At 42.9% G+C, this 10,499-nt stretch overlaps 2 protein-coding genes across 6 annotated transcripts; one reads left to right on the forward strand and one right to left on the reverse strand.

Moving 5' to 3' along the window:
- The first annotated feature begins 120 nt into the window (after positions 1 to 120).
- LOC106743335 (E3 ubiquitin-protein ligase MARCH6) lies at positions 121 to 4,596 on the forward strand. The gene is made up of 6 exons (XM_014617080.1): positions 121 to 239; positions 686 to 1,140; positions 1,209 to 1,536; positions 1,602 to 1,957; positions 2,033 to 3,143; positions 3,197 to 4,596. The coding sequence occupies exons 2-6, from the start codon at positions 754 to 756 to the stop codon at positions 3,934 to 3,936; spliced, it is 2,922 nt and encodes a 973-aa protein (XP_014472566.1). The 5' UTR covers positions 121 to 239; positions 686 to 753; the 3' UTR covers positions 3,937 to 4,596.
- A 186-nt stretch (positions 4,597 to 4,782) lies between these two features.
- Positions 4,783 to 10,244, reverse strand: LOC106743334 (DIS3-like exonuclease 2). 5 transcript variants are annotated; one of them, XM_014617077.1, is made up of 10 exons: positions 10,168 to 10,244; positions 9,552 to 9,824; positions 9,167 to 9,476; positions 8,359 to 9,032; positions 8,020 to 8,281; positions 7,385 to 7,920; positions 6,967 to 7,264; positions 6,673 to 6,866; positions 6,306 to 6,591; positions 4,783 to 6,232 (listed from the first exon to the last, which is right to left on the reverse strand). In XM_014617077.1, the coding sequence occupies exons 1-10, from the start codon at positions 10,227 to 10,229 to the stop codon at positions 6,146 to 6,148; spliced, it is 2,982 nt and encodes a 993-aa protein (XP_014472563.1). In that variant the 5' UTR covers positions 10,230 to 10,244; the 3' UTR covers positions 4,783 to 6,145. The 5 variants fall into 5 exon arrangements, with proteins under 5 accessions (XP_014472563.1, XP_014472562.1, XP_014472561.1 ...); XM_014617076.1 differs by having other exon boundaries at positions 6,988 to 7,264; positions 9,167 to 9,824; XM_014617075.1 differs by having other exon boundaries at positions 9,167 to 9,824.
- Positions 10,245 to 10,499: the final 255 nt, after the last annotated feature.

Raw genomic sequence — 10,499 nt, forward strand, 5'->3', positions numbered from 1 at the left:
TATACTAAAATTATTTATCGGCCTGTGCAATTTAAGTGATGAAAAATGCCTTGCACGAATAGGGTATTTTGGCACATACCGCCTGTAGTACATTTCGGAGTGTTAGACGACACTGGTGACTTTTACATTTCGCAAGTTTCGGTACGTGCATGATAGGAAGAACTGGAAAAGTAGCAGTAGACGTTTTTCGATATTTTACACGATAATTTTCGACTCGATGTATTTTTATTCGAGCAGACGTGAGTATCCGGCCGCTGTACGAAAATGTTATCGATATTCTAGTGATAGACGTATGTGTGCTTATCGCGGCTATGCGTGCGTCGAATAACGTGCTTTCTATTTTGCAACAGAGATCTCACGGAACTGTCGAATAATTTTCGTGAAATATAGCTCCGCTAACGGACGTGTTTCGTAACTATTGGTGCAATTTGTACATTGCGTTATCCGCTGAAATGTCCAACGCGGTTGACTGTCATTTTTCGCGACAATATAAACGCGCAATTACGTGTTGTTCGATAAAAAATTAAAAACGGTAGAATATTATGTATAACGAGACATCCTTTGTGTTATTGTAACGCATTTTATGTCAATGTTTTTCTACAACCAAACTGAGCACATCTGTTGAGCTGCCATAAAAAAGAATCGTTTATGCTATTTACAAACCAGTTGTGTGTTTGATTTTCAGTGATAAAAAGTCATTTCTGACTCCTCACTATAGTGTGACACACAACTCTACCTGAAACACGAAGCACCATGACGGAGGACATGCTAGGTGCGGATATCTGCAGGGTCTGCCGTTCGGAGGGCCTGACAGACAGACCACTGTTTCATCCCTGCATTTGCACAGGCAGCATAAAATGGATACATCAAGAGTGTCTGATGCAGTGGATGAGATACTCCCGCAAGGAATATTGTGAACTCTGTGGCCATCGTTTCTCATTTACACCTATATACAGCCCGGACATGCCGCGTCGTTTGCCACTAAGAGATGTCATAGGTGGTTTATTCTCAAGCATTCTCACTGCCGTCAAGTATTGGTTGCATTATACTTTAGTGGCGATCGCTTGGCTAGGAGTTGTTCCTTTGACCGCGTATCGTACATACAGAGCTCTGTTCAGTGGTCCGTTGGATTTAGTACGAGTAAGTGACGACGGTATGTGCGGACTCGCAGCTTTAAAGAAATGAACAATCGCATTTTGTATTTGCAGATTATGTCGTTACCGATGGATATGCTATCCACAGAAAATATCTCTTCGGATGTATTTCATGGTTGTTTCGTAGTCACTTGCACCCTATTTGCGTTCATCGGTCTGGTTTGGTTGAGAGAACAGATCCTGCATGCGGGTGGTCCCGATTGGCTCGAGAGAGATAATGTGCAGATACCGCTGGTTGATAATCCACCGCCGGCAAATGCACAACAGCCGCAGCAAGCTCAAGAGGAGCGCGCTATGCCACAGGAAGTTCCAGATAACAACAACGTCCCACCTTTCGTCGACGATCCACCTGTCCCACAGGAAGGAGAACTGCTTAACGAAGGTATCTCTCTCTCTCTCTCTTTCACTGGATATACCATTTATCTAACGTACGATGAACGTACATAGATCAACATCCTGTGTACCAAGAAGTGGCGGAAAATATGGTTGACAATCCGCAAATCGGCGAGCCGGTGGACTTAGCGAGAGACGTGCCGCCACTTCTTCCGATCGGGGAGGAACTCGGTGCGGATGACGCACAAGCGAACGCTGTGGCTGGTGAGGGTTGGATGAGGGGACACGTGGTACAGGCGCATGTAGTGGGTCAAGCGCAGGGCGAGGCCGAGGAGGCCAATTGGAATCCCATGGAGTGGGATAGGCCAGCCGAGGAACTGACTTGGGAGCGTCTGTTGGGATTGGACGGGTCCCTCGTTTTTCTCGAGCATGTCTTCTGGGTTGTGTCTCTGAACACCCTGTTTATTATGGTGAGTCGCGAAGAGAATGTAAAAATAATCCTCTCTCTCTCTCTCTCGATTTGTCGCGATGACCTGTGCTTACAGGTATTCGCCTTCTGCCCCTATCATATCGGTCACTTCGCAATAGCGGGATTAGGATTGCAAGAGCACGCGGCGGCCTCGCATTTCGAAGGCTTGGTGACGACGTTGTGCGGCTACTGTGTCATCGGCGTTTGTCTGATGTTCCTTCACACTCTAGCCGCGTTGCTAGGCTTTCAACGCTCCCAGCGAATCCTGGGGCTCTGTTACGTGATCGTTAAGGTCTCCCTGCTCTCCGTCGTGGAGATTGGTGTACTTCCATTAGTTTACGGCTGGTGGCTGGACATTTGCTCGCTGGCAATGTTTGACGCCACGCTCAGAGATAGAGAATCTTCGTTCAGACTCGCTCCCGGCACGTCCATGTTCATCCATTGGCTGGTAGGAACGGTCTACATGTATTACTTCGCGGCGTTCATTCTCCTTCTGCGCGAGGTTCTGCGACCCGGGGTCGTCTGGTTCGTGCGCAACATCAACGATCCGGACTTCTCCCCTATACAAGAAATGATACATCTTCCCATACTGCGACACGTGCGGCGACTGCTCGCGTCCGCGATCATATTCGACACGGTGATCCTGCTGATGCTGTGGCTACCCGTCAAAATCCTCAGATGGGCTTGGCCGGGATTTCTACCCTACACCGTGACCGTGCAGAGCGAGGCCCAGGTGAGCGAGCTCTCGCTCGAGCTGCTGCTGCTGCAAGTGATACTACCCGCATTGCTGGAGCAATCGCACACACGCACGTGGCTGAAGGCCCTCGTGAGGGCGTGGTGCCGCGTAGTCGCGTGGATGCTGGATCTGCAGTCGTACCTTCTGCGGGATCAGACGGACGATCCGGAACCGGCGGTCGTCGAGGAGCCGCAACACCCCGACTTGGGCGCCGCGCATCAGGCGTTGCTGCAACGAGAGGGACCCACGGGATTTCAACCGTACGTCAGACCGCGCTGGTTCCCCGCGCGGCTGGTCGGCCTCGTGCTCTGCGTCTGCGTGTCCCTCGTGATCGCTAGTTTAGTGGCGATGACGCTACCCGTATGGCTCGGACGTCGAGTGATGGCGTTATGGATGGTGGGAGCGCCCGCTCCCTCGCCGCCCGTGCTGCCACCAACGTTAACCGGACCCGGTGAGTCGATCCCCCCCCAATATTCCACTATCATACTGTCAATCATCTTCCAGATGGCGGCGAGAGCGTGGGGCCTCTCTCCGGTAGGGTGCACGAGGTGTACACGGTGGCTTGCGGCACGTACGTATGCTGGGCCGCGGCGCGAGGCCTCGTACTGGCCTTCTCTTGGCTGCCTCGCGGTCGCAGGGCCATCCTGGATCGGATCAAGCACTGGGCGATCCTGGGCATGAAGGCCTCGGTGGCGTTCGTACTATTGGTCGGGGTGATACCGCTCCTGTTCGGTCTCCTCCTTGAATTGGTGGTGGTGGTGCCATTGCGCGTCCCGCTCGAGCAGAATCCCATCTTGTTCATCTGGCAAGACTGGGCGTTGGGTGTGCTCTATACGAAAATAGCCACCGCTGTGACGATGATGGGGCCCGACTGGCGGATACGCCTCGCTATCGAGCGCGCGTACAACGACGGCATCAGGGACATGGACCTTAAGTTCGTCGTTACGGAACTGGCGGCGCCGGTCATATGTTGCTTCGGTCTCGCCCTCGCGGTTCCTTACGCCGTGGCCCACGGGATAGTTCCCCTTCTAGTGACCAATCTACAGACTCAGATCCTCATCGCCAGACGCTTGTATCCTTTCCTTCTTCTAGTGAGCCTGGTTTGCGTCGTGATCGGCTTTCAGATACGCCAGTTTAAGAAGCTGTACGAGCACATTAAGAACGACAAGTATCTTGTGGGGCAGAGGCTCGTCAATTACGAACATCGCAATAAGACGCAGCAACAGTCGCAGCGGTCGAGCTAACGGCGCCGCTAAGCATAATATTTGTTACGGTGGAAGGTGAATTATAGGATTAGCTTCGTGTACATTCTTCAACATCTACGATAAATAATAATTTATATTTAGTGTCACGCGATTTTATTTTTAATATTATAATTTATCGATGTAAGAGCGATACCAAATAAATAAAAAAAAAAGACTGTTATCTAGTGTGTGCGTGTGTGTATCGCTTCGCAGCTCAAGTTGCGTCGTGCGATATTCCGTTGCGATCGTTTCAACGAGTCTGCCTGCTTTCTGTGAAGCTACTGATGTCGATCGAGCTGCCTGCTGCAAGTATTATTGCAATACGTCGAGAAGAAACGAAGAGACTCTTTTATTTATTCGTCAGAGAGAATCACTAATGATTCTGAGATAGTTTGGTGCAAAAACGGATGTAGGGATGCGACAGGATGCGTCATGTGCAATACCTCGAGAATTCTTTCGCTTTTAGACCGATGAAGAAAACAAAAGAGATGTGAAAGTCAATATCAAGCATGCACAATTATCAAGTCATCTGTGGTGTAACGCAGGATTTGACTTGTTCGATAAAATTTGTAGAAATCTGTATATTTGGCAGGTAATTATTTTGAGCAAATCAAAAGTTTTGTTGTGCGCAAATTATATAATATATTATACAAATACGTACGCAAGTTAAAGTAAAATTTCGTGTATCGTCAAGTTCTTGAACTGACCATTCAAATGGACTTACATAGTATTTGTGTGTAAGTCACATACAAGTACATAACATATAATATGTACAATCAGATGCGTTAACTCCGCCGATGCGTCCGCATTTGCAAGACATCACGTGCAACTTGATGATTCTTGTTATAATCGTAAGTTGCCGCCCCCCCCCCCCTCTTTCTCTCATATATAGTTGTGCTGTTAACTATACAAGCGAGAAGATACACATATTACAAGTGTCACACACCAAAACGAGCGCAGATGCATCGGAGAGCGTTAATGCATTCGATTGTACACGTATATACGTCGTATTTGCAATAAATTAATATTTTACAATAAAAAATGCTATATTGTGTGCAACGTAAACGCATCTACGTGACTTGATATTAATTACAGTTTTCACGAGACGATGATATCGTTCAAAGCCGCATGTAAATTGATGAGAAATTGCATACGCATATATATTTTACCCACATATGTTTATAGTGACAAAATTTGCGCTTCGCTAAAGTATATATATGTCACACTTAACAACGATTCAGAGTAAGTACTGCTTCAGATGCTTTGTTATCTGTGTGCGTAGAAAAAACGAATGCTTATTTGATGCTTAAGAAATTAACATATCACAATCTCATGTAAAATAATGTAAAAAATATTTTTGATCTTGAATCGGTAGATCACATTGTAAAAAGCGATATACACAATTTCATTTAAGTTAAAAAATATTGTTCAAATTTACAATTGTCAAGGTTCAAGATTATATGTACAAATTCATATGGTCTCTCAAGTGAGACTCTTGCTTGATTCAGTTTTTTTTATATACAATAATAATAGGAAGAAATCTCCTCTACAAGAACGTTATACGCGTGTGTGTGTGTGTATATATATATACATACACACATATATATATATATACGTGATACGTTTAAAATTGAAATGTTGTTCTCTTTTGCGCTTTAACAATATAAATTTCTATAAATTTTTTAATCCGACAATAATTGCAAATTATCTCCTTTTTGTATTCTTGGCAATTATCATCTGTGATCCCCCAAATTTGTAGAATTAATATTTTCCAATACAACATATAAATGTATGATTCCAACTCTATATACACATTATAAAAAAGGAAGAAAAAAAGAATTTCTCTCGTCATAATGATTCGTCATATTGCATAAATTACCGGCAGACAAATTGGCGCAAAGTGCACTCACGAGTAACGAATGGCGATTTTAAATTTGCATTTGTAAATGTATCTTACAATACATATTCTACATACGTTAATACATTTATAAACACATTAACTATATATCAGAACTATATTAAAACGCGCATATTTTGTACAATTGACATATGCTGGTTGATACACATTCACGAATGCGTACTGACAATCATTATTCATTACTTGTGAATACACACTGTGCACATACACCGACGCACCACGCAAACTTAGTCATTTACCTTGTAAAAAAAATACAAAAACAAAAATGTTACAAATTCCCGCATCACCTCGCTACTGTGGAAGGAGGTTAGCTTTTAAGCGAAATTTTTCGCTAATTTTCTCCACTCGTACACGTACTAAGGAGAACATATTGATTATCTGAAAAAAACATAGTTGGTGGCACGTTGAAACAACACACTTTTACTGATATTGATTGTATAAAGCGTGATACCTGTGTAATAGGAGGTGTCTTCCATTGAACAGTTACGGTTGGTACCGACAAATCTGCAGAATATTCCACAGTGGCAGTGGTAGGTTGTATGTCTTTAAAATACACCCTCAACTTGATTCCGGTATCGCAGAGAATAATATCCATACTGTGTTCCTTCACCTCTACGACGATAGCCGGAGTGTCAAAACCTCCCGCAAGGTCTACCATATGCACAAAGAATAACTCGGTACTTTGTTCTTGCGCTATCTTTGCACTGTACTTCTTCACGTTGCAATTGTTTGCTATCCTGTCGGGAATCGAAAGTAGAAAGTTTACAAATCACGTGCGATATCTCTCGCGCACATACATCGTTAATATATATATATACTTGGAACAAAATCTAGCCGTCCATTTCTTCGGCAAAGGCTTGTTCTCGATCGTTGCATAGAGCAAACGATGAACTATGCAATCGGGATACCTTCGAATAGGTGAAGTAAAGTGCGTGTAAAGTGGCGCATTCAATGCGTAATGCCTCAAGTCACTGATCGAGGAAACGGTAGATGCGCATTTATATTCCGCACGCTGTAAAACGTCAACACTTTTTATCGCGCGTGCTCGCGCGCGCACGTACATCTTTAATCATTGTTAATAGAAAAAAAAAAAAAATTCAATGAACTCTTACTGCCATAGCTTTTGAACACACATTCGTGATAACCATCATAATATATTGCAGGGTATCATTAATTTTGCTAGAATTATATTCTAATAGATCTTTCTCATAGCGTTGGATACTGGCGTATAAGGTTCCAGCTGTCTCAATATCTAAATGGACTCCGTATTTCCTCAATGTTTCGCAAGTTGTTACAAGACTATGCTTGATCGGATCTCTGTGGATACGTAATAAAGCCGTTTCAGGAATCGTGCTATACAATTGCGCGGCAACCGTCATATTTGCCAACAACATAAATTCTTCTATAAGCCTGAAACAAGTACGCAAATTGAGCAAAAATAACTGTATAACTGTTACATTAAATCATTTTTTCCTCCTTCCCTCTCGCGTGCGTACGAACGAACGAACGTATGCTAATAGAAAATCGCACCTGTTGCTGTCTTTCTTCTCTTCCAGTTGATAGTTGACAGGTATTGGAATTCCATACTCCCGACTGATCGTAGGCTCCATACATATGTGTATCTTTGGTTGATTCAAGTTGAGCGCACCGTTAGCAAATCGTTTATCTCGCAAAATAACCGACAATTTAAATAGATTGTTCACTACAACGGATAATAACGAGGCCGTGAAATCTCCCTTTATGTTCAGATCCTTCTCGGATGAAGATCCTCCCGAGTTGTCGATCATAATTTGAGCAGAGTCATAGGACATTTGACAACATGACCTTATTACAGTCTTTGCGAAACGATGTTTCACAATTTCGGCGTTTGGTGTCAGTTCCCAAATGACAGAAAAAGCTAATTTATCCTTGCCAGGCAACAAAGAACAGACTCTGCATAGCTGTTCCGGTAACATATGGTAAGACGTGTGCGGTAAATAAACGGTGGTAGCTCGTTTAGAAATTTCTTCATCCAATGGAGAGAGGAATTCTAAATAATGCGTCACGTCTGATATATGTACTGCAACCTAAAATCCACGAAATATATCACTGCGACAACCGCACACACGTGCGAGAAAGAGGAAAGAACGATTAAAAATGTTGACTTGCTTATTCATTGCGATTACCTCATAATTGCCGTTTTTCAAGACTTTACAAGAAACGGCATCGTCCAAGTCGACAGCTGTGACGGGATCTATTGTGAAGACACATTCGTTCCTCCAATCCTCTCTGCCCTTCGTATCAGCGTTTGTCAAGACGTAATCACCATTGGGAAGCCCCTGCAGCAGCTCTTGTCGATACGGCAATATATCCAAATTGTTTTCAAGTAATATCGCCATTAATTCAGCATTTAAGTCACCAGCTTCACCTACTATCTGGAGAACCTTCCTATGTAAAAACAACCATATAACGCTGAGTCCCGTTTCAAAAAATTGAAACATAAATTTCTCTTGATGCAGACTTACCCTGATGCGTAACTCGGCTGTACCCAACGATTAATAACGATAAGAAATATCGCATTGTTATAAAGGTCTGGCTGACTATGATATGAGCTTGGCAACGACTTGGAATATATTCTAATCAATGGTACTCTTAAATCTTTTGGCTTGATTAGCACATAAGGCTGGTGTTTTCCTACATGTTGTGCTAAACATCCAATTACCTTCCTCGGATGTACTTTATCTAATATACAAACAACTGTACCAGTCTTTTGTATCGTTCCATTGGCAAGTGTCTGCCAATTCTCTTCGGAATTTATGCGTGCCACAACTAAATCTCCATCGAAAGCACGATTTCTATCAATTATACCGTTTATTAACAAATCACGCTCTTCGCCCGCTATGCTTATATAAGCATAATTACTGTATCTAGGGTTTACACGGAGAGTTCCCTTTTTATATTGTACATTACTGGACGCCTGATTTTTCAGGATTTCTTTCATTTCTAACACAGGTATATGGTCCAAAAATGTGTTTTTTGGCGATTGTTTTGTTTCTCGTGTATTTTTAGTTTTTTTCGCTGCACTATCCTTTACCACTTCTTCCTCAGCGCAACACCATTCTTTCTGTGTATTCTCCTTGGTCGATTCTCTAGTTGCCATTTTATTTTTTCTACTTTTCTTCGGTGATTTGCCATCAACCTGAAGAAAATAAAGAGAGAAGAACATAAATACACATCCGTGTATACACATGTATGCTCATAACTTTGTAATTGGATTTCCTTATAGATTCTCTAGTGATAAAGATTTTATAAAGAAGCTTGTGCAACACCAACCTGATTTGTGACTAAATGTTTCTCTTGTATTTGAGATGAACACAAGTAATCAGCTACTGTAACTTTGTCCATTTTGAGCTTCAATTTTGACTTGCAATTCGAAACAGCATTTTGTGTTCCGTCTGATATGTTTTCCGCATCATTTTCACATACTTCAACATCTTTACCCATCAACCTATCCACCAACTTGCATGTATCAAGTATATCAATTTTAGAGAAACTAGTTGTAGCTGTCGTTCTATTCATTTCCTTCTCTTCTTCCGTCGACTTGCTTTCATCTCGTATGTCATGCGTTATATCGCTAGCTGATCTGCGATTCCATGAAACCCACGATATATTTGCATGCAAAGGTACCTTGTTAACTTGTGCAATGTCTGTTTCATACCCTGAGGAATTCGATGTAACTTGCTCCTGAGTTTCACATAGTGCAGTCCAATTATGTATCGCACGGTCCACTTTTATTTTGCAATTCTTGGAAACCTTGAGTTTAATCGCAAGTTGTGCGCCAAGTTCCATTAATACGTTATCTTGGACGGCATCTATGTCATCTCTTACAGAATCCAATATCACTTTCTGGTTGTGTCTGCGTAATGTAATACTCTGATGTTTTTTTCCACGAGATCCACGTCGAATTTTCTTCATGGTTTGCTTCAAGTCTCTGGACATGATTGCGATAAGTGATCAGAATATTGCGAGGTTGCAATATATTCTAACACAAAGCTCGATAATACGATAAATACAAAGAAGAGCAGATCGCAGACGAAGCTTGTACTTGCTTACGACGTACGTGCCAAGGACATAAGAGTGGATCCCCGCCAAAGGGTACCTTTGTAAACGCTACATGCATATATATATATATATATATATATATATCATACCTGCTGTTGTGTTAGGTCATATTGAGAGAAAAAAAACGATAAATAGGATACGTGCACACACCAGACAGGTGGTATGCGAAATCTCGTTTAAGCCGAAATAAAGGACCATTCTCATATACGTACATATCTGATAATACTATTGGCTTCTGCCCACAGGATGCGGCGGAAGTTCGCGTGGTTGCCATTCAGCATGCCGTTTTTCGATAAGAAGTTTATTGGCTACCGCGCGAACTTCCGCCAAATCTCCCCCATTTTCAGCTGCTCTTTGAGTCATTGAGAATTTTCAATACACGCATCCTGTCTATACATTCGTGCATCATGACTGTCGATTATATATTCTAGGAAACACGATCGTTCGATATGACGTCACTTGCAACAGTGGCGCCTGTACATAGCCAACGTGAAAGCGCGAAATTTGACGTTTTTAAAACAGACGAGATGAAGTTGAAATTTCT

The sequence above is a fragment of the Dinoponera quadriceps genome, unplaced genomic scaffold (assembly GCF_001313825.1).
Source record: "Dinoponera quadriceps isolate SergipeBrazil2010 unplaced genomic scaffold, ASM131382v1 scaffold616, whole genome shotgun sequence".
Classification (NCBI taxonomy): Eukaryota; Metazoa; Arthropoda; class Insecta; order Hymenoptera; family Formicidae; genus Dinoponera; species Dinoponera quadriceps.